Here is a 27,764-nt window from a genome sequence, read left to right as displayed (position 1 = left end):
GAATATCGTTATTATCAATGAAAGCCGATAGCTGCATGTGGGTTAATACATTTAAAGCGAAAAAACGCCGTTCAAGCGACAAGAAATATTACCTTCAGTAATGACAAAAAATGCATTGTTTTTCTAGAAATATCCTTTTTGTTAGCGATAGACGTCATCAATGAGTTCTCATCACGTGACTACAATCCGGGCAAAGATCAACAGTCAGGTGACTGCGAGCGACTATATTTATCAGGGTGTGCAAACGCATAATGTCGGAAAGCGCACGTTAAAGTAAGTAAGTAAGCGTACGCTCATTACCAGAACCGACTGAAAGATAAACGTGCGCATGATGTATTTAAAAATCGCTATTGATCTAGTTGGAGATGCACACACTGCTAAATATAATCGTGCGAGGACTGCCTTTTTCTATAACACCACGTTTACACACTGATCTTATATACATTCCATGCTGCATTAGCGACGGGGTCAAGGGCCACGGCCAGCAGCTCGCAACTGACCACGCCCATTGAGGGAGACCTGGTGTTGAAGGCGTTGCAAGTCGCCTTACGGAGACACATCTTGGCACAGTCGAGCTTCCGGATGTTTTCATGGCTGGTGATGATGTTGTGAGACTCCCTGGCTCCTGTGCTGTGACGACTGAACCCGGCATATGATACTGAAACATATTAAGGGATGTATACTATAAGATGTATGAGTGCAGTTTAAAATATATATTATTTTATAACATGGGTCACTAAAATCAGACAACTTTTATTTCTTCATGGATTTGAATATGTTTGGATTTACCAAGGTGTTGGAGATAAGACAGCATTTAAACAAATTGCATCTGATATGTTTATCCAAGAATGGAGAGCTACATTGGAAAATAGTTCAAGATACGACCGATATAAAACATTTAAATTCTGCTTATCTCCAGAACAGTACTTAACAGAAATAACAGACAGAAAACTTAGAGTGTGTTTTACACGTTTTAGATTAAATAGATTAAATATGCGTTTTTGACCTTTTTGCCCCACATTTATTGAAAACGAAAACCATTTTATGCTTATCTGTCCATGTTATGAATCGTTCAGAACAAAATATTTCCAAGGTTTACCCCAAAACATCAATACATTAATCAAGCTCCTCCGTTTTGATGAAATATCTAACGAGCAACAAAAGAATACTACCCTATACACTAATTATGGTTTACGACCTCGCAACCGTCTCTGTACAAATGATGTTTAATTATTCTTGAGGTTATTTGCCTTTATTAATCAAATGCTGTAATCTCTTCCTGTTGTGTTGTGATGCGATTTATTTTTCACAAAATTGTACACGTGCACATCTCTGTGCATATAAGTCTGCATGTTTATACTTGTACATGTACAAAATTGTATATATATAATATTAATGTATGTATATGGACCTAGGGCCTGAATACAATAAATGATGATGAATTTTTAATTATTTTATTTATAAAACATGTTTCACTCCCATTGTATGTGTCAGTGAGACACTTAAGTGACATAGGCGTCTCTAGTTTCACGAGCATGCTAAATAATAACAGTCACGATTCAGATACAGTAAACTACGGTTATGACGAACTCTTATTTTAGTTCGTAATACCGTAGTTCGTTATTAGCATATATACAGCATATGTACAGCCAATGGCCGGAGGGACGGTCGGGTAGCCTGGTGGTTTAAGCGTTCGCTCGTCACGCCGAAGACCCGGGTTCGATTCCCGACATGGGTACAATATGTGAAGCCCATTTCTGCTGTTCCCCGCCGTGATATTGCTGGAATATTGCTAAAAGTGGCGTAAAACCCTACTCACTCACTCCAATGGCCGGAACTAAAAATAAGTTCGTTATATACGTCAGTTCGTTACAAGCATGTTTGTTATAAACGCAGTTTACTGTACCTCATTTACTCAAATTACTTTCTTTCAGACGATATATCTTAAAGTTCCAACAGATCCCTATCAACGCTATGTTCTACAAAGGTAATTCAAAGAGTTCGTGGCACCATAGACATTGCTTTGTGTAATCTGCGGTATCAACAGGTTCCTGAAGAACATCATCTCTGGAATGACATAACGCCAAGTTACAGACAGATAATATATTAGGGTTCTGGAAGATAAAATAAGAAATGATTTCCAAAATGTAGATGAAAAAATATTTTCCGATTTATCAACAATTGAAAAACAGTTAGAAAAATACCATGAAGAGGAGGTAAAAGTATCCCTAATTAGGAAAAGAATAACCTGGTATGAAGAAGGAGAGAAACCTACAAGTTATTTCTGTCACCTTGAAAATAGACATTATATCACTAAACTAATTTATAGCATTAAAACAGAAAAGGGTGAAATTATTACAGATGGTAAAACAATCTTAGATGAATTAAAGGATTTTTATTCTAAACTATATAAACAGACCTACAAAAATAATAATGTTAATAACAACCTGTTAGAAGAAATAAACACATCAAAAATTAATGCAAAAGAAAATCATGACCTAGAAAAAGATCTCTCAAAAGAGGAAATTAAAAAAACTTATCTTATCTTATCTATGAAAAATGATAAAAGTCCAGGAATAGACGGTTACCCTATTGAGTTTTTCAATTTTTTCTGGAATGATTTAGGAGAATGGATATTTAGGTTCATACAGGAAACCTTTGATGTACATTGAACAGGGGAGTTATCACCTGTCTTCCAAAACCAAACAAAGACAGAAAATTGTTAAACAACTGGCGCCCAATCTTATTACTAAATGCTTTATATAAAATTATAAGCTCATGTATTGCTAATAGAATTAAAAAACCTTAAATAGAATCATACACCATAACCAAACAGAATTTATTCCAGGTAGATGTATAAGCGAAAACACTAGGAAGCTCTATGATATTATCTTTGAAACTAAAAGACTTAACAAACCTGGCCTACTCCTATTAATAGATTTTGAAAAGGCTTTTGATACAATTTCTAAACCTTTTATAATACAAGTAATGACAAAATTTGGTTTTGGACTGAATATCATTAAATGGGTAGGTATTTTGACTTCTAATACCACTGCATTTGTTATTCAAAATGGACATCTATCATCATTTTTTAGGCTTGAGAGGGGATGTAGACAAGGAGATCCAATTTCACCCTATTTATTTATTATCACTGTAGAAATTCTAGGTATTATGATAAGAACAAACCCAGATATAAAAGGTATAACACTTAACGATAAGGAAAGTAAACTAGGTCAGTATGCGGACGATGCTCAATTATTTCTAGATGGATCTGAAAAAAGCCTTAATACTTCAATGGATACCCTCAACAAATTATATCAAATGTCAGGACTTAAAATAAATGTAGAAAAAACAAAAGCAATTTGGATAGGATCATTGTCTGAAAGTAATCTAGTTTTAGCACAAGACTTTAAACTTGATTGGCATAAGGGAGATTTCGAAATTTTAGGAAATCATTGGACGACCTTTGGGTAATCAAAACTAGAAAAAGACTAGAACATATTAATAGACTACTAGCTAATTGGCGTAGAAGAACCTTAACTCTTATTGGAAAAATTACGGTTATCAAAACTCTTGCTATATCAAGTCTGGTACACATCTTCTCGGCTCTACCCAATCCACCTAAAGCTTTTATTACCGACCTAAACACATTAATTTTTAGATTCTTTTGGAATAACAAAAACGAAAAAATTAAGAGATCAACTATTAGAAGAAATTATGAAGATGGAGGTCTAAGGATGATTGATATTGAATGTCTTATTAATGCTCTCAAACTATCTTCATTACAAAAGTATATAAAAAAGCATGAAGATTCTACAACAATCTTTCCTGTAAAATATCTTTTCAAACTTGGTTCTAATGCTGTAGAATGTTTATCTAAACATGACAACCCTTATTGGAGAGATGTATTGTCTGCTTGGAAGATATTTTACCAAAAAATGAGTTTTTGTGAATATGATTTAGACCACATTCTAAATCAACCACTCTGGCTGAATCATTTATTTAAATCATCTTATATTATAAAAAACGGTTTAATCAAGGTGTCCAGAGTGTTAGAGACCTTTGCGACAACAACAGTTTTCTTAGTTTTGAAAATTTCAAACAAAAATATAAGATCCAGGGAACTTTTCTAGACTTTCAAAAATTACTGAACAATATTCCAAAGAGTTGGAGATTTCAAATCAGAGACAAAACCCTTGATGTTAATGTAGTTCAGCTGAACAATATATGTAAACACTTTTTTAATAACGTTAACAAATCAAGGACTCTTTATGATGAACTAATTAGGAATGATACAGTACTGAAATCATTAGACCACTGGAATACGTTTTTTCCTCAAGGTTTGGATTGGCAAGATATACTTCTATGTTATAGAAAATGCACGCGCGATTGTAAACTTTTAGATTTTCAATATCGATTTATAAACAGAATAATTTACACAAAGAAGAGTTACTCAAGATGAAACTTGTCGATGAAGATATTTGTACTTTCTCTAAAACTGCTTCTGAAGATATGTCTCATGTATATTTCGATTGCCAATCTGTTCAACAATTCTGGCTTAAAGTTGAAAACTTCCTAAATAACAACCTGCAAACAAATTTTATCCTTTCGAAACTTGTTATCTTTTTTGGTATTTCCACTCAAAACCATGTAACAAATCATATTATTATACTAGCAAAAAGATTCATCTACATATCAAACATAAAACAACAAGATTTATCTTTCGAGCAATTTCTTTCACTACTAAAAGACACAATTTGTTTGGAAAGTTTTATCGCAAAAAAAAAAATAATCAATTTAACCAATATGCTCAGAAATGGCATCTATTTCTTGTAAACAAATATTTATAATCTCCCTCTCAGTTTGAGAAAACGACATATCCTACACAATCTGCCTGTCCTCACCTATGAAAACTATAACTTGTGTTAATACTGTCATATATATACATGTTGATACCTACACTTGTAACAATATACATAAAATGGAATAATAACAAAAAAAGATGGTGAAAAAAAGAAAAAATAGTTACAGACAGATAGCTGAATGTGTTTGAGGAGTGAAGTAACTAGAGAATTTGACAGGGGTGCTGTAATGTTGGTAATCTCTCTCTCTCTCCCTCAACTGTGGTTCAGGTCACCTGAACTCCCTTACCTCCGCCTGTGTTGCGCACTGGGGCTCCCTTCACCGCCACTTCACACAAGGTCAAAGGGTCATCACCGGAGTTGTACTTGACAATTCTGACGTAACGTCCAATGGTGTTGACGGCGCAGGTCAAGTCTACCGTCAGACCGCTGCCAAACGTGCCTTCATGCAAATAGCAGACTTGTAGGCCGGTGTTGTTGCTGGTCATCGGGTCAGAAGTATGGACCTCCACAGTGAAGTTGGTTAATCTTTCGTCTGGATGGAAGAAAGCATATGGTAATAATATAGTCTGAAGTCTAAGATACACACTCATGTTCAAGGTGAGGTGCATGTAGTGCATTAAAAAGACACCCACGGACTGGGAAAACATCGCAAGACACACGTTTTTAATGTACATATGAGGATGGACCATTAACTCCAAATCTGGTGACTGGGTGAAAAGCAAATGTGGTAATATGTTTTTTCTCATGGTATTTCACTCGACACATGACATGTTCTCTATTTCCCCCGTCACGAGATGAGAGAAATATGATGTTTCAAAAGACATGGAATATCCTATTTATTATATACCTTTTGTATAGTTTTGAATTATTTCATTACAAATAAAAAACCTTGAATCGTATATTCTCCCTACCTATCACATAGGGACGGTTCACCACCTCTGGTATTTGCGACTAAAGGAATAGTTTCGTGGTTGCAAAATCTTAAACAATATAAACAAAAGTAACAAAATATATTTTAGGGTCACGAAAATTCTGTATCATACAAATAGATATGATTACTGTATATACAAAATCAACTTTAACAAAAAATATTCTTGAAAAGTACGAGACAGCTGTTGGAAGCAAAAGAAAACACGCTGGTCAAGTAACAAAAATGGCGCTTTGCAAAACGAACAGCCTCGATTGACGAGTTAATTGAGAAAAAATTACAGTTTATAACGAAACATTAGAGAAATATTTGGCTAAGAAACGAGGTGTGATTTATGCCTTGTTTGTTGATTTTGCCAAAGCCTTTGATTCCATAGATAGATCCAAATTGCGTATGGTACTATACAAAAATGGTATTTCTCCGAAAATGTTCTGTTGTATACAGTCAATTTATAAACAAGTTTTGGCATTGGTCAAATACAATAACTTATTTTCTGATATGTTTAGCTGCAGTAAGGGAGTTCGTCAAGGATGTGTCCTTAGTCCCATTTTGTTTGCCTTGTTCATAAATGATCTTGCCATAGATATTGAATCCAGTTGCGCACATGGTATCCAATTTCATCCAGATGTAGTTCAATTGTTTTTATTACTTTTCGCAGATGATGTCATTCTCATAGCAGATACTGTTTATGGTCTCCAGAAAAGAATCAATGTGTTAGAATGTTATTGTAAAGATTATTCATTAACAGTCAATATTGATAAAACTAAAGTAGTAGTTTTTAAAAATGGGAGTGTTCTTTCAAAATATGAAAAATGGGTTTACGATGGAAAATTGTTGGAATGTGTAACTACATATAAATACCTTGGTGTATTATTTTTTCGAAATCTATCTTGGAGTGCTCATATATCTAATGTTGTTAATCAAGCTAAAAAGGTTTTGTTTAAGCTTTTGAAGTCCCTACAGTTAATTAAACCTACTCCTATGAATATTTTCTTTAAAATTTTTGATGCTAAAGTTGTGCCAGTACTTCTTTACGGTGCAGAAGTTTGGGGTTTATCTTTATCGTTTTGCGAGGAGATTGAAGTTGTTCATACACTTGCTTGTAAACGTATTTTAGGAGTTAAGTCAGCAACTTCCAATCATGTTGTGCGTGGAGAGTGTGGGAGATACCCTTTGTATATCTATGCTTTCAAAAGATGCTTGAATTATTGGTGTAAGATTTTAAAGATGCCCTATTCGCGTTATACACGAAAAAGTTACAATATGCTTGTGCAGCAGGCCATAGCAGGTAAGACTAATTGGGCCTCTAGAGTTAAATTACTTTTGTACGCCTATGGCTTAGGCTACGTATGGGAAAATCAGCATCTTGTTATTTCTATTTCATTTATTGATGAGTTCATACAAAGATTAAAATGCTCTTATGAACAAGATTGGCATTTTGCTTTGACCAATAGCCCCAAGTATTCATCATATCTTTGTTATAAATTTAGGTTTAGCAGGGAATTTTATTTATCGGCTATTACAATCAATAAGTTTCGCGTTGCACTGGCACGTTTTAGAGCTAGCTCCCACTCGCTCCATATAGAAACCGGGAGATATTTTGGTATCCCAAGACAGCGAAGGTTATGTATGGTTTGTAAAACAGGCTATGTTGAGTCTGAATACCATTTTGTATTGGTTTGTGAAAAATATTATGCTCTCCGAGTGACATATATTCCTCAAAAATATTATGCAAATCCATCAATAGAACAATTTTACATACTTATGTCATCTCTGCATCAGTCAACAATTAGAAGTCTGGCTTGTTATATTTACCACGCTTTAAAGTTAAGGAATTCATTTTTGCAGAAGTAATATTCTTTATCTATGAATGCCTTGCTGTTGTGTATTTAGGTGTACACAGTTGTATTTTTATACATGTCTGGTGAACCGAATTGTACTATGGGCCGCTGGCCCACTCATGTACTGAATAAACAGATTAGATTCATAATAATTAATAGCTACATTGCTGTTGTATTACTTTAAAATGAAGTAGATCTGTGGAGACATGCAGATATTGCTAAAACTGAAACCCACAACGTTGTGAGTGTGTTTGCTATATTTAACCTCCCTAATGGTAATATGTTTACTCCTGTAGCCTGACACATAAATTAGTCACACTGTCCAAAAGTGCTAATATCTCCCTACACGGAAACTGTGTCAAGGTATTTACGCATATCATGACACAAATTTTGTTAACGTCTTTCCAACGATTACTCATCCCAATGTACCCATGTCCCTAAGTAATATTCTCCTAACAAATAAGGCATGGTTTTCTTTTGGCGGATTCATGCAGACAGAGGAAGAAACCATTATCAAAACCCCCCAATGCCGAATCATTTTACATGATTTTTCAACAATCCAGTGAGGAAAAAGTGAAAATATTCAGGATTTTATCAACTCCGGGAAACGATATGATGTCATATATGTCATATACGTTTTTTAAAGAAAAGTACCGATATGCAGTCCCTGCACCGATGATGCTGTTCCGGAAGGGGAAATGGTAAAAATAGAGAAATCACAATATTGATCTGTCGCTATACACGAATATATGCGACGTTTAGCGCTATAGATATTGTTATTATTATTTGATAATTTTTAATATTGTATGATAATCTGCCATAAATCTGAGTATGCACCAATATCTGCCCATAGACTGAGAAAATTGAGATGCCAAAATCATTTTGATATTGATGCCAGAAATGAAGATACTTCATTATTAAACACAAAAGCACCTTTACGCCAAAACCTGGTAATAACAAAGTGTTGGACAAAGTTATTTACCATCTCAAAGATTACCCTTACTGTAAACCCATAAAGAGCTCAAACAAACATTTAAAAAAAATGAACCAGTGGCTCGGAACATATTTTCAATAAATGATTAAATTGTTATTAAAGAAGCTGATAAGGGAGGCGATATAATATGGACAACAATTATTACCAAGAACTCTAATTAGATGTCTTAAAAGATGAATCTCGTTATAGAAAACTTTAAGACAGTTCGGAGAAATCTGAATTACTTAATCATAAAAGATTAGTATATTCACATTCCTAATGCCTTACTAAAAACGAAGAGGATTATTTAGTTAATTAGGAATCAAAAGAAAGTAATTTTTATGGCCTCCCAGTTCATAAGTGCACAAATTCAAGAATAATGTCAAATATTGAATTCTGTTTATGCAAGAATACCCCCTGTATATGATTTAAGCTTACGACCAATAATTGCTGCACCCAAATGTCCCTCACGCAGAATCAGTGACCAAACGTGTCAAAAGATACATAAAACATACCAAAGACTTTCTGAACCAGCTATCCGACTCAGTCGAAAATGTAACTCTGTTAGTCAGTGTTGATGCAGTTAGTTTATATTCAAACATTCCTCATGATCTCGGCATAAAAGTTATTGAATACTGGATAATTAAACATCGTTCAAGCATGACATTACCTTGGAATCCATTATCGATTTATTCTTAACAATAATACTTTTATATTGCTTAGGCAACACTTGTACTTGGCTATTTGGAGTTAAAAATGTACTCAACATTTGGTGAACAATTCGCATTGAATTTCGACAGGGATTTCAAAACAAATGGAAAATGATTTTTAGATGATTGTTTTTTTTATCTGTGGAATCGGAGTGAACAAGATTGACAGTGTCTGAGAGATATTGTACAGACACTCCATCTAAGTTCAACGTTTACTTTAGCGATGAAAGATAAAAGTATTTTGTTACTAGATGTAATGGGTACAATACCATCCAGTAACATTGAACAGATGTATCTAACAGATCAACCGATTCTAAAAAATACCTCAAACACAAAAACAGTGTCCCTTACTCATTATCACGTAGAGTCCGCGCGATAGTATTAATTCAGATCGTGCACAACATAGACTCAATGCAATGAGGGGTTTACTATCAGAAAGAAACTAGCCTAGAAAACAGGACCAAAAGTAGGATTTTACACCACTTAAACAAACGCAAATACAGTAGGATATGCATTCAATGGACGTCTTTGGGCGTTTATTTCACATGAAGCTGCATATACTTAAGAAATGTATGATCATCGTGTATTGTCGTATGCAAAAGCACCATTGTCATAAATGCTGCGACCAATTTACATACATTTCAAAGTATGAATTCAAAAGTTGCTACTGCAGTAAATACTTGATCATAGAGTATTTGCAATGCATTCCTTTTAATTGTAATGAGTGCTGAAATTTCCGACTCATTTCTAAGTTTACTAGGGTTTGAAATATGGACATTTCCTTTGGTAGGAAAACATTGGTAAATGTTTAATTTTCAAATGTTGTCATGCCTCAGAATGTTATGTATCATTCCAGATATCACGGGTACGTGTTTGAATAGTTTTGACATGATCATATTACCGGTACTAAAACAAGATGTATGTTTCCAACATTTGAAATATTGGGTTTACGTTACTATATTTTCACATATGCTGATAATCTTTTATCGACTCGTGAAGATCCGGGATAGAATAGGTCTTCAGCAACCCATGCTTGCCGTAAAAAGTGACTATGCTTGTCGTAAGTCGTACAGTTATTGTCTCGTGTGGGAGACATTCACAACTGTGGGTATAGTGCTGACAAACCAATAAGCAAAACCGGGGCATGTTTCGACCCATGGTTATTGATGTCTGGTATGTCTAAAAAAAACCAACTGTGTAGAGCGAATATGACTCGCACAGTATGAAAGCTTTCATTTGGAATAACGAAGTCGATTTTAGTCCACCCTTGAGGGAAAATCTGCATCTACATCGCCACTCCAATATAGTCCTAGAAAGGAAAGCTAACTCTATTGTTTAAAATACTGCAATATACGTGAATAGCATCAATATTGCTGATTAAGTGTAAGTACAAAAATAACCCAGGAACATTCATGTACTATTGTTAATATTAAAGTAAGTGTATGGTCTTGGTGTGTGTGAAATGGATACAATGCTGGTAAACTGAAAATATAAATTTCAGAAAGTATAATTTTTTTTCCGATGAAGTCTATCTAAAACACATAACCTAAATACAACAATAGTGTATGCAGAACATGTTAATCGTCTGTTACATGTTTGCGAGATAAAACGCGAAAAAGTGAAAAACACGTCCACCACGGACAACTGCAAATGCACGTGCGGGTAAGGGTATAAAACGATTGCAACGGCAAGTCAGAAATCCACAGTGATAAAAAACACACAAAAGAAATGCCACGACTCACAGTCGAACAACGTGAACGAGCCTTGGGTATGGTACAGATGGGAGCCACCCACACCCATATTGCACGAACCTTCGGTTGCTCCCCGTGTTGCCGTTACCAACTTGATGCAACGTTACAGACAGACAGGGCGGACCGCTGACAGGCCAAGAACAGGCATACCCAGGGTGACCACGCCCCATGATGACCGGTACTTGCGTACCTTGCACCTCCAAAATCGCTTCCTGACAGTGACGTCATCGGCGACAAATGCCTTAGGTCACAGGGTTAGTCGACAGACAGTGGCCAGGAGACTCAGGGCTCATGGAATCAGGGCTTTTAGACCATACAGAGGACAGCTATTGACAGCGCAACATCGTCGTCTGCGATCGAGATTGGTCCCGGACTGTACGACGTTGGCAACGACGTGACTGGCAGAGGGTTGTCTTCACTGACGAAAGTCGATTCTGTATGTTTAGGGATGATGGACGACAACGTGTTTACCGCAGAAGTGGTGAACGAACGGCGGCGTGTTGCGTGCAGGAGGTCGTACCATATGGTGGAGGGAGTGTCATGGTGTGGGGAGGGATCTGCGGGCAGGAGAGGACACCGAGGGGTCATCGTTGACAGAAACTTGACAGCTCAGCGTTACATGGATAACATTCTTCGTCTAGTTGTCCTACTGTAGTGGTATGCACAAAGGGAGACAACCACAGTTGTCATGATGTAGCCCTCACGAATAAACGTGTCTCAAACACACTCCTGCGTCCGTCCTGATTTTGAAGGAATAACTAACATAACCTGGTGTCAGAAGTGGGATGGTGTCAAAACAGGTCCTAACGGACATCATACCAAAAAGGTACTCGAAAGTTCTATGTCAGAAACTTTATTTTGAACTCAAAACGAACTGTTTCAATATTTCAAGTGGCTTGCCAATCATCGTCCTTCAGCACACTCAAGTATTTAACAGGACATAATACTACGTGAACAATCGTCCTGGAGTTTGCCTTATGTGGATCGCCTCTCTCGCATGCAGTCATCGTCCTGGCGCAAGGCTTCACTGGCTCACGTTTTGCACTCTTTTCTCGCTAGACTTCCAACATTGTTTTCAACTTGTCTCACTCGTCATCTTGCGGTCTCTTTGAAGTGCTCTCTCACCAGGCATATTTTATAGACTGTTAACTTGTGCTGTTTTGAGTTATAATGAATAATTTGAAACCACCTTGTGAACTTGAATTGACAGGAAATATTGCTGAAAACTTCAGAACATTTAAACAAGAATTTGAAATTTATTCGATTGCCAGCGGATTGGATAAGAAACCTGAGAAAATTCAAGCTAATACATTTCTACATGTTATTGGAAAAGAAGCCAGACAAGTGTATAATACTTTTGAATTTGAAAACGAGACAGATCATGAATCAGTCGGAGTTCTTCTGCAGAAATTCACGGATTATTGTAATCCAAGAAAGAACATTACATATGAATGATTTGTGTATGGAAGTCAAAACCAGGCTCCAGGAGAGAAATTTGATACTTTCTACACTGATATTAGAAACAAAAGTGCAACTTGTGAATTTGGTAAGTTACGTGATTCACTTGTTAAAGACCGGATTGTTCTAGGGATTTTAAGTGATGAAGTTCGATCTAGACTTCTTAGAGAACATGATCTGACGCTGGAGAAAGCCCTTGATATTTGTCGAACTGCTGAAATGAGTGAGCTACATGCTAAATCTCTACAAGAAGAAACTCCTGCTGCTGTTGGCTTTCTCAAGAAGAAGACTACAGGCCATTCTCAAGGTCACAAGTCAAAGGCCACGGTAGAGTTAAGCCCTCTCGTCAACCTCCTAGTCATGCTCGCCAGGCTCCTAACTGGAATGATAGGCGACGAAACGACAGCTGTTCGTATTGTGGCAAAGACGCACATGATAGAAGAGCCTGTCCACCTAGGAATGCTATCCTCAATTCGTGCAAGAAGCGTGGACACTACTCATCACTACTCATATCATAGTTACGTCAGAACTGTAGATGATGACGTCACCTACTCAAGGGATGCATCAAGTCAACAATCACTGTTCTTGGGTTCGGTTGATGGTACCAGTTCAAACCGAAGAGAAAACCACTTTGTCGATATACTCATGGACAAAACAAAGGTCACAGTCAAAGTGGATACAGGTGCTGACGTGAACGTTGTATCTGAACAACTATATAACAAGTACTTCCCCGACAAACCTCTAATACAAACCAAGAGGATCCTTCATGAAATTCAGAGAGAACTCTACGTTCTTGGTTACTTCAGTGTCAAGCTCGAGTGGAGAGATAACACCTTAGAGGACAAGGTGTATGTTCTCTGTGGAAAGACACACTCACTTCTCAGCTGCAATGCAAGTGAACAGCTGGTCTAGTGAAGTTTTGTAGGAGTATCACAACTGAAGAGGTGAAGTCTCAGTTCCCAGAACTCTTCCGAGGTCTAGGTGAAATGAATGGCGAGTACAACATCAAACTACGTGAAGGTGCCATACCTGACGCAGTCACCACACCAAGGCGTGTTCCAATTCCAGTTCTCCCTAAGGTCAAGGAAAGTCTGCAGAAATTGGAAGAATTGGGTGTCATCACCAAAGTCGATGTGCCTACAGACTGGTGTGCTCCTATGGTAGTAGTGCCTAAGCCTCGAGGGGATGTCAGGATATGTGTGGACTTACGTCGTTTGAATCAGTCTGTGCAGCGGGAACGTCACATGCCTCCCACAGTTGATCACACTCTAGGTCAGTTAGCTGGTGCAAAGATCTTTTCGAAGATAGACGCTAACTCAGGATTTCATCAAGTGAAGCTGACTGAGAGATCCGCACTGTTGACAACCTTCATGACTCCTTTCGGGAGATATTGCTATAAGAGACTCCTATTCAGGATAACTTCTGCTCCAGAATACTACCAGAAGCAAGTGACGAAAACTCTTGATGGTTTGGATGGAACAGCTGGCATCATGGATGATGTGATAATATATGGTGCTTCTGGAGAGGAGCATGATATACGTTTTAAGAACACTCTGACAGCTTTTCGTGAAGCTGGCATCACACTCAAACAGGATAAGTGTGAATATGGAAAGTCACAGATCCAGTTCCTAGGACAAACTGTGAGTGCCAAGGGAATCGAAGTCAGTGAGGACAAAGTCAAATCAAAGACATGCCAGAACCTAAGAATGTAGGCGATGTCAGGCGCTTTCTTGGAATAGTCAATCAACTTGGAAAGTTTGTCGTCAATCTAGCTGATATGACAAAGCCACTCAGAGATCTTCTCAACAAGAAATCTGTCTGGGCATGGGATAAGCCTCGACAAGAATCATTCTCTCGGATCAAGCAGGCCCTCAGTAGCAGTCCAGTGCTAGCACTCTTCAATCCGAACTTACCAACCAAGGTTACAGCTGATGCATCTTCGTTTGGTCTTGGTGCAGTCCTCACTCAGAAGACCACAAGTGGCTGGAGACCAGTCATATATGCATCAAGGTCCCTCTCTGAAACCGAATCACGCTATGCCCAGATAGAAAAAGAACGATGGGCGTGTGAACGATTTCAGGACTTTCTTGTTGGTATAGACTTTCTTCTCGAAACAGATCACAAACCTCTCGTCCCTCTGCTAGGTCTGAAGGATCTTGATCAACTCCCTCCAAGGATCCAAAGATTCAGGATGAAACTAATGAGGTTCTCCTTTACCGTCGAACATGTGCCTGGTCGTGATCTCTATACAGCTGATGCTCTATCTCGAGCTCCAGTAGCATCTCAATCTAGTTCAGACAAGACTCTTGAAGCAGATGGACAAGTGTATGTTGAACACATTCTTCACTCTTTTCCAGCTTCAGATCGGAGACTGGAAGAAATCAGACATCATCAGAAAGAGGATGACATCTGCAGGGAGATCACTCGATATTGTCTGGAAGGATGGCCGGAAAAACACATGATCAAAGGCATTGCTAAACACTATTGGCCTTATCAAGCTGAACTTACCATTCAAGATGATGTCTTGCTCTGTGGTGAAAGGCTTGTGATTCCTGAAACACTAAGGCCAACCATCCTGGAAAAGCTTCATGATGGACATCAAGGCATCACAAAGACTCGTGAACGTGCAAAGCAATGTGTTTGGTGGCCAAATTTAAGCAAACAGATCGCTGAATTTGTGTCAAAGTGTCATGTGTGCTGTAAGAAAATGGACAACCACCCTGAACCATTGATGACTTCTGAAACTCCTGAAAGACCTTGGCAAAAAGTTGCCTCCGATCTCTTTGAGTTTAAAAGAACCAGTATGTTCTTGTGGTGGACTATTACTCCCGTTTCATAGAAATTGTCAGACTGTCAAGTACAACTTCAAAAGAAGTAATCAACTCGCTTAAAAGTATCTTTGCAAGACATGGTGTGCCAGAGACTCTAGTTTCTGACAACGGTCCTCAGTACAGTTCTTCAGAGTTTGACAACTTCAGTCGAGACTATGGTTTCTCTCATGTTACCAGCAGTCCTGGACATGCATCTGGGAATGAAGAAAGCTGAACGCGCTGTGCGCACTATAAAGACACTGTTACATTCAGCAGAAGATCCATATTCAGCTCTTCTCAGCTACCGATCAACCCCACTCAGTTGTGGTTACAGCCCAGCTGAACTGCTGATGTCAAGGAAACTGCGCACAAAACTGTCAATCATGAAAATGAAACTTGAAGTTCATCCACCTGTGAAACAAAAGTTTGTAAACTTTGAGAAAAATCAACGGCAAAAGCAGGAATATAACTTCAATCGTCGCCATGCTGTGCGCTTACTTCCTGTTTTGCAAAGGGGGGATAATGCATGGGTACCAGACAGGAAAGAAACAGGTACTGTGCTCAAACAGCTAAGTCCTCGGTCTTACCTCGTAAAGACTGACGATGGAACCTATAGGCGGAATAGACGTGACATTAACTTGTTACCAAATGTATGGGTACCAGACAGGAAAGAAACAGGTACTGTGCTCAAACAGCTAAGTCCTCGGTCTTACCTCGTAAAGACTGACGATGGAACCTATAGGCGGAATAGACGTGACATTAACTTGTTACCAAATGTTCCTGAAAAGCAAGTTCCGAATGTGCCTGAAAAAGAACACTCACCTGAACCAAATCCTCATCCATGTCTGAAACAAACAAATGACTCCTCAGTTTACATAACACGATCTGGCAGAGTCTCAAGAAAGCCAGATAGATACTAAGACTTTCTCTCATTTAAAGTTTGACAAGTGAGTCAGTATTCATTGTGTATGGTTGAGAGATTTATTATTCTGTAACCCTGAGGTCTTGGGTATGCTAAAGCTGTGTTCAAAATGTTGTGTGAGTGAATCTTGATTTGTTTTGTTTCTATGCATTATAATGTTTCATTGTCAAGGCACAGTTGAAAGTATCCTGCACAAAGGGAGACAACCACAGTTGTCATGATGTAGCCCTCACGAATAAACGTGTCTCAAACACACTCCTGCGTCCGTCCTGATTTTGAAGGAATAACTAACATAACACCTACCATTTCTCCAACAGTAGCCACGTGGTGTCATTTATCAGCATGACAACGCCAGAGCCCATGCAGCCAGAAATGTCATTTCCTCGCCGCCAACAACGTTAACGTCCTGCCGTGGCCTGCACGCTCACCCGACATGTCCCCCAAAGAACACCTCTGGGACTTGATGGATCGTCGTGTTCGACAACGACCACACTCTCCAGCCAACTGGCAAGAACTGATCTTGGCCCTCCAAGACGAATGGCGTCAAATCCCACGTGACCTCCTCAGACCACTGACTTTTTCTGTGCGTCGAAGAGTTTTTGCGTGTATTGAGGCATTTGGTGGTCACACACGCTACTAATGACTTGTTTTTGAACGTGAGCGATTGTTTATGTACTCTGCCTATTGTCCATGATTCTGAAAGCTCGAGTTTTGTACCACACCCAACTTTTGGGGGCTGTGACGTGATTCTCGGTCGCGGGATGATTGTCATTTTCAGTGTTGATTATGTTGATATATTGATCTTCTCAATACACTTTACTTCATGCATGTATGTTGTTGTTTTTTTGAGCAAGAGTGATTTCAAACTCTGGTAAAGTTTCTTTTGGACGTCAGTTTATATAAACAAAACAAATCATCATGATCAGGGTTAATTTGTATCCCATCAGCAAGCGTGAGTAGGTCCTCACGCACTTGTGTAGTCATGTATCACTCGTTAGACATCTAGTTTGTCCAAGCGCATTATTAAAGACACACCAAAAAAAGCAGCATACAAATATATATTCATATATGTTTGTTAAGCACAAAACAAAAACCTCGAAGCCATGGGCAGTCATGTAGTTACATTATTTTAATTAGTTATATAACTGAACAAGGGTCATCTGTTTATCCAGTAAACAAAGATCTGTTTCTCCTTCATCGAACAGATCGTAGGTTTCGTGAAGACATGTAATCTTGTCTCTCGCTCAACCCGGACTTCCTTAACCACAAGTGAATGGGCTAGAATCCAATTGACTCCTGAATGGGCCATTGGTTCAGTATTGTTAGTAATTGTTGACTCTTTTTCTGTATTTACTAGGGTTAATTTACCGTAATTGTCATACATCTCGTACGAATGAGTCAGATATGATAGTCAAAGCTATCTAACATGTTTTGTAATTACAGTGTATGAAAGTACAAACAGTCAAATATGTTTTTTATGCACAAAATACACACGCTGTCTATTTGAAAGCTTTTTTGAGTATGCAGTTTGCATGTGACTTTCCCCCTCCCTGTTCTGAAACATCTTTGTAAATATAACTTCTGCTATATAATTGAGTCAAATTAAATACTTCACATTTAAAAAGTTATCCCATATATGATACACAACGGACAAATGTATCAGAGAAGGTAATTTTTAATCATTAATGTCCAAAGAAGGATTTTAATTAACGGTTGTAACCATAATTTGTTCCAAGCACCTACGGTATTCGGTAATAACATCAACAGGTTAAATCATAAGTCCGAAGCACGATGGCACACAAGTTCAGTAGAGTGTATGGCCACCATGTTCGTTGACAACTACCACACAACGCCTCCGCATGGACCTTGTGATGCCTGTGATCACATGATTGGGGAGACGACGCCATTGTAGCTGCAAAATGGTGCCAAGATCTTGCAAATTCTGTGGTTGGTTCTGGAGAGTGCGCAGACTTCTGCCAAGAGCATCCCAGACGTGTTCGATGGGATTGAGATCGGGAGACCTCGACGGCCAGTCCATGACGTTGACGCCCGCATTCTGAAATTCATGTCACAATTGCTGTGTGGTGTCTGGCATTGTCGTTTTGGACGATCAAACCGGGTCCATGTGCTGCCATAAAAGGCAGGAGTTCTGGTGCCAGTACCTGGTCGCGGTAAGCAGCAGCGTTGAGGTTGCCACGGATGACAAGAAACCTGGAACGTGCATTGCCGAAGAAAGCATCCCGCACCATGACACTTCCGCGTCGAAATCTGTCAACTTCCTGTACACAACACTGGGCGTAACGTTCATGACGGCGCATCCACACCCTCGCCCTACCATCAGCAAATCGAAGATTAAATCGAGATTCATCACTGAAGACGACTTGATTCCAAATCCTCTGAGTCCATCGTAAGTGTCGCTGTGCCCACAATTGACGTTGACGTCTGTGTAATTGAGTCAGAATCGGCCCGCAGTATGGCCGTCGTGCTTGAAGGTGAGCAGTTCTCAGACGGTTTCGAACAGTTTGCGCACTCACTCTACCCCTAAACAGTTCATTTCTGGTTGATGTAGCCGTCAAAAATCGGTTACGGAGGTGACGTAAGACAATCTGACGATCCGCTGCATGTGATGTCACACGTGGTCGACCTGGCCGAGGGCGATCAGCGGTGGTACCCGTTTGCTGTACATGTAGACGCGTCTGTAAATCATAAACAGTCCGTCGACTACAACCCATCGTCCTTGCGACTTCAGCTACGGACGTTCCCGCCTGCAACATGCCGATGGCACGTTCACGTTGCACATTTGAAAGGCGTGGCATGACAAATGGCTGAAAAGACTTTTGTTTTCTTGTGTTTTTTTTGTGTTTTTTTGTTAATGACTGCTAACAAGTATGGCTTAAAACACGTGCGGTATTATGGTCATGTGACCAGTTGCACGTGAAAAACACACTTTTGCTACTATAATGCTGCACAAAACCGGGTGTTATCTGAAGGCAATACGTGGCCATTACTGTTTAAATACACAATAATGAAGCCCATTTCTGGTGTCCCCCGCCGTGATGTTGCTGGAATATTGCTAAAAGCGGCGTAAAACCATACTCACTCACTCACTCACAATAAGGGCCCACAATGATAACCAGTCAAAATGTTAAAATTTTAGGATTGTGAAGTTTTTAATTTGGTTCAGTATATTTAAGTGAGGATAAATCGATATACTTCGGTTGTTATGAGTCTACCAACATGATAATAAAATGCTAAAGTTTTATTCCACTGATTCACGTATGCACGAGCACACGCTACACGTGTAACCCAGAGAGGCAAACAACCAACGTAGCATAGCCTCGTCTGATGGTGGAATCAAACGCTATATCAGCTGTCAACTATAATATTCAGAGTAAGAAAAGCAAACACTTAACGATCGTGTCATTTATGCGAAGTATCATTTACTTGACTGGAGGTGATTAATTAATGCTGTAGTGTTATATGATCTTACAGTAAAGCAGTAGAATAATGTGCAATAATTATTTTATGTTATATTGCGGTGTTGTGTTCATGGTTATTCACAATTACAAATCAATATCAGGAAACTTGAATCCGGTTGGAACGTAGATACAGATATAGCTGTCACAACAAAATATTCCCTTTACGGCCAATATGTAGCATTGTATTGTTTGTCCACTGCACATTTGTGTTCAAGTTGACGATATATACTACTTAAAAGAAGTTAAGGACCACCCGATTCTTTCATATTGGTAATGTTAATCTGTCATGGCATGAGAGATTAACTATTATAATATTGAAGAATCAGGTCTGTGTGCTGGTCTCTCTTTTCAAATGAATTGTTCATTCTCTGATAGACGTCTGATTACAATAACTGGCCCAGCCGATTTAGTCGGGAATGAACCACTATCACTATACTCATTGATATAGTTGTCTTATAACATTGTTTAGCAGTATATAAGGATGTTGCATATGATTACTTGGCGACTAATATTGACAATAGCGTTGGTAGCAATGTGAGCACAAAATAGATCCTTTTGTTATTGGACCGCCTCCGTGGTCCAATGGTAGAGCGTCCGCCCGGAGGGCGGAAGGTCCGGGGTTCGATTCCCGGCCGCGTCAAGACGTTAAAAGATGGTACTTGTTGTTACCCTGTCTGGCACAGGAACCTTCATGTACTATTGTTAATATTAAAGTAAGTGTATGGTCTTGGTGTGTGTGTGTGACATGGATACAATGCTAGTATGGAGACCAAACAAATGTATTATGATCAGGGTTAATTTGTATTCCATCAGCAAGTGTGAAACAGGTCCTCACACACCTGTGTAGTCATGTATCACTCGTTAGACATCTAGTTTGTCCGACCGCCTCCGTGGTCTAGTGGTAGAGCGTCCGCCCGGAGAGCGGAAGGTCCGGGGTTCGATTCCCGGCCGCGTCATACCAAAAGACGTTTTAAGATGGTACTTGTTGTTACCCTGTCTGGCGCTCGGCATTAAGGGGCTAAAACAAGGACTGGTCGGCTCGGAGTCAATATACTTTGTCTGAGTGGGGTATTCATGTTAAACTGCTGCATGGTATCTCAGTGAGCTAGCACTATTAATCGGCATCAGTCCGGACAAGTACAAGCAGCCACACAAACACACACACGTACATGCACGCCGCTATATAAGTGCAATAATCTTGGACGCGACGTTAAACCCCATTTCACCTAACCTCACCTCACCTTTTGTTATTGAGTTCCAATAAAAGTAATTTACATGGTCTATGTAGCCATTCATTTACCATATTCCGGAGTTGGTTTGTTCTTTAACGCCGCACTAAGCAATATTCCAGCTATATGACGGCGGTCTGTAAATAATCGAGTCTGGACCAGACAATCCAGTGATTGACATTTTGAGCATCGATCCACGCAATTGGGATCGATGACATGCATCGACCAAGCCAGCGAGCCTGACCACCCGATCCTGTTAGTCGCCTCTCACGACAAGCGTAGTCGCCTTTTGCAGCAAGCATGGGTTGCTGAAGACCTATTCTACCCCGGATCTTCACGGGCCAGAACCGCTTGTACTCGTCCGGACTAACGCCGATTTTATAATGCTAGCCCACTGAGATGTCATCCCGAAACCAAGCACCATCTTTTGATAAGACGCGGCCCGGGTTCGACCCACCGACCTTCTGCTCTCCAGGCAGATGCTTTTTCCACTGGATCATTCCAGTCATTCATATTACGAAATGTTAAAGGTAATGTTAGTTTGGTTTGCCTGGAAGTCACATGTGATCGGAATGGTTTGCTGTGTATGATAGCCATAGATGAATGTAACAATTTGGCCGGATCATCCTCCTTGATGACGTGATGAAAGAGTGATATTATTGTATATCAGTCGGACATAAAATATAAGCAGTAACCAGTTTGTGTTCCCTGCGTCTGTGGAAAGTTGTTACAGGTACTTCAATAATTAAGATCATTCTAAGTATTGAATATAAAAACCAAACAGTAAATTAGAAAGACTAACAACCTGCTAACACCCAATGCAAGACACACATTCATGCGTAAAGGTGAGCGTATTCTGCCTCACGGTGGCATATGTTCAAAGAAAACTACAAAAAACGGTGAAACATCTTCAAAGACGTCTTAGCACTCAGAAATGTCAGACGCGGAATTAAATACATCGATTATTGCTAAGTGTGTGTGTCTGTCTGTCTGTGCGAGCGTGCGCGTGTGCGTGTGCGTGTGCGTGTGCGTGTGCGTGTGTGTTTAATTTGAGTTTCAGTTCGTGTTTCAGCCTCACTATACATGCGATCTACGATAATAGATATTATTGTTTATTTTACTTACGGCAACAGTCCCCCCTGTTGGTGATGGAGACAGTTAGGACCGAGAAGGTCTGCTGGAGGTCTACTTGCCACCACTCTACCACACCCTTTGCTTCCGCCACATGGGCACATTGTCTGGCTTCACTGTTTGTGCCGTTTTGGCCGTCAACAGCCAGATCAGATGTCCATGTTTTATATAATGAGCTTTGTTCTGTGGGCTTGTTCAGTGCAAGGTTCGGCAGATCCCGACCTGGATCGAGAGAATGTGGTTGTTGAAAAACAATTTTAAGAAATATTAGACTTTAGCGTCCCGAAACAAGCCTGTGACTTGTGTTATATGGCGCCTTTCATCTCTCTGTCTGTGTGTTAAATAATGAGTTAGTGAGTAAGCTGGGTTCAACACCGCTTCGAAGAGTATTCCCGTTATAATGTGGGAGGAAAGTTCGATGTTTACCACTTTGTTGCAACGCACGAGCACGGGCATGGTGCTGACAAACCTAGAAACATTATCGGGGCGAACCGGGATTCGAACCCACAATCAGATGTTTCTGGTGCGCCCAAGGGACGCAACTCTGCACGGCGAGTTGCGGCGCCTTTGACGACTGAGCCACCCATCAATCCGCCCGTTAAATAAGGTTGGATGGTATCAAAATTGGTCGTACTTGCATGAAGTTTTGAAAACCTCAATCAGTGGAAATGGTTAAACAGTTGGATGAAACTTATAGTTTAGCCTTAATGCAGCTATGTATGTGGCACCGAGGGTTTCGAATATTTCTTTCAGGTTTTCTAAACACCAAACTGTGATCTGTTCGACATTAAAACAAGCAATATAGATATATACATATAGATACATATATACATTTAGATCGTTTGGAAATACTTCCGGTAATCTGATAGAAAACTTTAAAATAAGAGACATTAAAATTATCCTTAGATCGCCTTCTTTATAGAATAACGACATATGAATTGAAACATGTAGTGGATGTTTACTGTATAAATAAACACTCTAAACATAAACATAAAGAGAAACAAACCTGAAGCACCGAGCACAGTAGCAATCAGCACACACACCGATGCTTTAGCCATCGTCCTCCTAAATCAACTACTTCACTATACTGCAATCAAGTGATTCAAAGCAATCAAGGTAATTTGTCTGAGGGTATCCATGACGACCCTGTTTTCTGATGACAATGCATTGGTGGATGTCAACAAACACTGAATGGATAACGAGTGAGTATAATGATAACGTTTTAATCGATACTTCGAACACACTGTAACATACACATCTCGTGTCCAATCAGTCTGACGCACTCCTTTTTCAAAATCCCACTCATCTGAAGTTCTTTTGAAAGTCTTGTTATGGAGAAGTTAGTTCACAAAAGCTTAGAAATACAAGTTATTGTAAACAAGACTTTATAGCATTTTCTATTGTCCATGAACTTGGTATTTGATCCGTATGACGTAGTGCGCAAACACTAAATTGTCACCTTTGTTTTATTTTATTTAGTCGAAAGCAATGCGATAGTATCGTGGAATCGCGCCTCAACATTAACCCATAGTGATACTAGATGTTCGCGACAAGGTGATCGTATCATGCCCCCACGATGACAACCGTCACAAACACATGCAAAGGCAAGTCATTTGATCACCCCCAAGAAAACCACACGAGAACATCGGGCATCATTTTTGTCACTGTAGCATCAAATTTTGTACTTTTTGAAAGCTTTACTGAGCCTTGGAAGTTGTAACCTTGATTCTCTGCAAGAGTCTTATGACGCTCTTTGAAATCTTGTGATAAACACCAAAGGCTCTAGATGCAGGAATATTTCTCAACATAAAGGGAAAGTTGACGTGGGGAGGATGGCCAGGGGGTGGGTTGTATGAGTGTATGTCTCCTAGTCCCAGGACGTTGTGAGGGTGGCAAGGGGTAGGGTTGTATGAGTGTATGTGTCCTAGTCCCAGGACGTGGAGAGGGTGGCAAGGGGGTGGGTTGTATGAATGTATGTCTCGAAGTCCCAGGACGTGGGAGGGTGGCAAGGGGGTGGGTTGTATGAGTGTATGTCTCCAAGTCCCAGGACGTGGGAGGGTGGCAAGTGGGTGGGTTGTATGAGTGTATGTCTCCAAGTCCCAGGACGTGGGGAGGGTGGCAAGGGTGAGGTGTGTGTGTGTGTGTGTGTGTGTGTGTGTGTGTGTGTGTGTGTGTGTGTGTGTGTGTGTGTGTGTGTGTGTGTGTGTGTGTGTGTCTCCTAGTCCCAGGACGTGTGTACACGTGGGGAGGGTGGCAAGGGGGAGGTGTCTGTGTAAGTGTGTGGACACTACACAGTGGCCTTCTGGTTATCATGAAGATCAAGCCTCATTTCATTACACACTCACCCCAAATCTGACATGATGCCAGACGTTGACCCTCGCACGACGTCTGTCAGGACGCCACCACACACGCCCACGCCTGTCCAGACTGACACTGGTCTCATCTGGAGTCTGGCAAGAATGTGCCAATTTGTTAACAGTGGTACAAGACGTGGTCGCCGAGCATGCAGGCGATGTCTAATTGTCTGGTCAAGAACTTGAACTCCGACGGCCTGGCACAGTGAAGAACTTTTTGATTGGCTGTTTGGGCTTGATTACGTAAAGCCTGTTGTGTGTGTGTGTGTGTGTGCGTGCGTGCGTGCGTGCGTGCGTGCGTGCGTGCGTGCGTGTGTTGTTATATAGCAGCCCACTGAGATACCATGCTGCAATGTAACATGAATACCCCACTCTGACACAGTAGAATGACTCCGAGCCGGCCAGCCTTTGTTTTAGCCCCTTAATCCCGAGCGCCAGGCAGGGTAACATCAAGTACCGTCTTTTCTTGGGGGATGGGGTCCTCGACTTTCCCTTCCCAGGCAGATACTCTACCACTAGACCACAGAGGCGGTCTGAAGCAAGAGTTGAGAACTTGCGTGTAAATGTATAATGAAAATCAACAATACTAGCCCAGAACTGAGATCGCGTTCGTCTCAAGCTTTCTCGTCCTTATAGTAAGAATAATGCAGATACAAAAGACAAAAAGCAACTTGTGCGTTATAGAGTTTATTCCAGGAGCGGAGTATATATGTGATACCTATATAGATAATGATAAGTTGTACACAGATGGAATAATACAGTATTGCAGCTATTAATAACATACATAGGTTTAAGTAAATGGAACATGTCTGCAGAGATTACATATACATCAACATATAAACGAAGCAACTACAAGTATCTGGCGTCACCAGTAGCAAGAATCCCACATTTACAACAAAAACTCAAATGTTATTCAGGTAACAGCACCTGAAAGGAGCTTACCTCACAGAATTGCGAAGAGGGAGGGGTCCAAATTATCAAAATCTTCTCTCAGTGTAGAGTTTACTGCCTGCAACATACTACCCCTTGGACAACGCTCTCCCCCCACCAACCTCATGGGCTTCACACATTGTGCCCATGTGGGGAATCGAACCCAGCTCTTCAGCGTGACGAGCGAACGCTTTAACCACTAGGCTACCCCACCGCCCCCCCAAATTTATAACAGAGGCAGAGTGATTTGGATGACTCTGCCCTGCGGTTACATTAACCAAACTTTTGACGTGGTAGAGTGAGTGAGTATGGTTTTACGCCGCTTTTAGCAATATCACGGCGGGGGACACCAGAAATGGGCTTCACATATTGTACAAAGAAACATAAGGGCATTGCGCCACCGGTTATTCTAATTTTGGTGCCCATTTGCTTAAGTAATGAAATCCGTTAGACCCTAGTGACATGACATGACATGACATGAGACATGAGACATGTCATGACATGACATGACATGACATGACATGACTGTAAGCAACCCATGCTTGTTGTAAGAGCCGACTGACGGGATCTGGTGGTCAGGCTCGCTGATTTGGTTGATGCATGTCATCATATCCCGATGATTCGATGCTCATGATATCGACCGCTGGATTGATTGGCCCAGACTCGATTATTTACAGACCAAATATGTTAAGCATAATTACATATGGTATTTTATGAAATATCACATCCTCAAGGAATACTCGAGCAAATGGCGCACTATAACAGAGCAATTTGACAGCCTTTCATTCAACTGTCAAAATTGCCATTCACGTGCACGGGGTAATTGCAAGGTCCAATTGTGATGGCTCGGGTGTGTTCGGGCGTTAGGTCTTGGTGCCGAAACTATTCTGTCTCTGGCTGTTATTTTTCAAAGCTGATCTTTCTTCATAACGTTCATATTTCAGGATCCCCGACCAGAGAATATGTCGACTCCTGATGTGAAGTTGTTGGACGTAGTCTGTTTGCATACACTGAACAAGAAAATCCCGAGATTCTCAAAAGAAGTTGCAAAACATTGAGCGACAGGTGTGTTTGGGCGAACTGTCCCAAAACAAACCGGAAACAACAATTTTAGTCATTATGTGACATGATGCCACCATTCCTTAAATAAATAGCTCTAATCCCAATGATCACAATAAGGTGAAATACAATCAAGTTGTCTCTGAAGATAAAAAAAATAGAATAAGAAAATGTAACATCATCATCATCATCACACTAAATATACCTTCAATTGCCCCAGTAACAAAAATGTCATGACTAAATGGAGCATACAACCCATCAAAATTCGAGTAAACCCATGCTTGTCGTTCGAGGCGGTGATCAGGCTCGCTGATTTGGTTGATGCATGTAATCGTATCCCAATTGCCTGGACTAATGCTTATGATATCAATCATTGGATTGTCAGGGTACAGACCGCCGTCATATAGCTTGAATATAGCGTTAAACAACAAACAAACAACATGCAGCATACCCACCATTTACAAGTTCAGTGTAAAGAAACAAAACAGAATAGAGCTCAAAATACACCCTCAGCGTACTCTGAAAGAAGTTGCAAAAAAGGGTGCTGTTACACTAAACACATCCTTGACGGTTCCATACATTTGTTTTAGAACATCAAATACCATGATATCCCTTATTTAAAAAGAAGTGAAACTTTCTCCGTTTAAAAATCTATGAAAGCTAAAAAATACGCCATTTAAATTATAATGTAATATTGTTATATGATCGTGAGTGAGTGATTATGGTTTTGCGCCGCTTTTAGCAAATATTCCAGCAATATCACGGCGGGGGACACCAGAAATGGGCTTCACACATTGTGCCCATGTGGGGAATCGAACCCAGGTCTTCAGCGTGACGCTTGAATGCTTTAACCACTAGGCTTCCCGACCGCCCCTATTATATAATAATGATATTAATTAATTTAGAAACTGCCCTTTTTCAGAATTTTAAAGTTTACCAAAGTGAATGTTGTTCACCGCCGCAGTCAGTAACTTTCCAGGCGTATGCCTAATGATTCCCAGGCCTAGCCTAATTATCAAAGTGCTCGCTCGTCACGCAGAAGGCCGGGGTTGATTCGTTGCATGAGAGCAGTGGAGACCATTTGTGGTATCTACTGCTGTGATAGAGCTGGTAAACTGGTAACAGCGGGGTAAACCCCAACTCACTCACTCACTCACTCTGCTATACACTCAACACCATTCATCGTATACACATCCCATGTTGCATTGGCGGCGGAACGAGGGGCCATGGCTAGCAACTCGCTTCTGACCACGCCCAAATACGGAGACCTTAAGTTGAAGGCAAACTGTTGAACCTATAGCCCTCGCCTCTTGAAATAGAATAT

The 27,764-nt window shown here is 40.0% G+C and overlaps 2 protein-coding genes across 2 annotated transcripts; one reads left to right on the top strand and one right to left on the bottom strand.

Annotated features, from left to right (window-relative positions):
* Positions 1-422: 422 nt before the first annotated feature.
* LOC139452459 (fucolectin-3-like) lies at positions 423-23,155 on the bottom strand. The gene is made up of 4 exons (XM_071233951.1): positions 23,104-23,155; positions 22,092-22,319; positions 5,152-5,397; positions 423-658 (listed from the first exon to the last, which is right to left on the bottom strand). Exons 1-4 carry the CDS (start codon positions 23,153-23,155, stop codon positions 423-425), a joined length of 762 nt encoding a protein of 253 aa, XP_071090052.1.
* LOC139452450 (uncharacterized) lies at positions 6,187-7,647 on the top strand. Its single transcript, XM_071233939.1, has one exon. The coding sequence runs from the start codon at positions 6,187-6,189 to the stop codon at positions 7,645-7,647; it is 1,461 nt and encodes a 486-aa protein (XP_071090040.1).
* Positions 23,156-27,764: the final 4,609 nt, after the last annotated feature.

This window comes from Haliotis cracherodii, unplaced genomic scaffold (genome assembly GCF_022045235.1).
Source record: "Haliotis cracherodii isolate W230 unplaced genomic scaffold, xgHalCrac1.p SCAF_10, whole genome shotgun sequence".
NCBI lineage: Eukaryota > Metazoa > Mollusca > Gastropoda > Lepetellida > Haliotidae > Haliotis > Haliotis cracherodii.
Note: the sequence above shows the minus strand (reverse complement) of the source record. Positions and strands in the feature narration are given on the sequence as shown.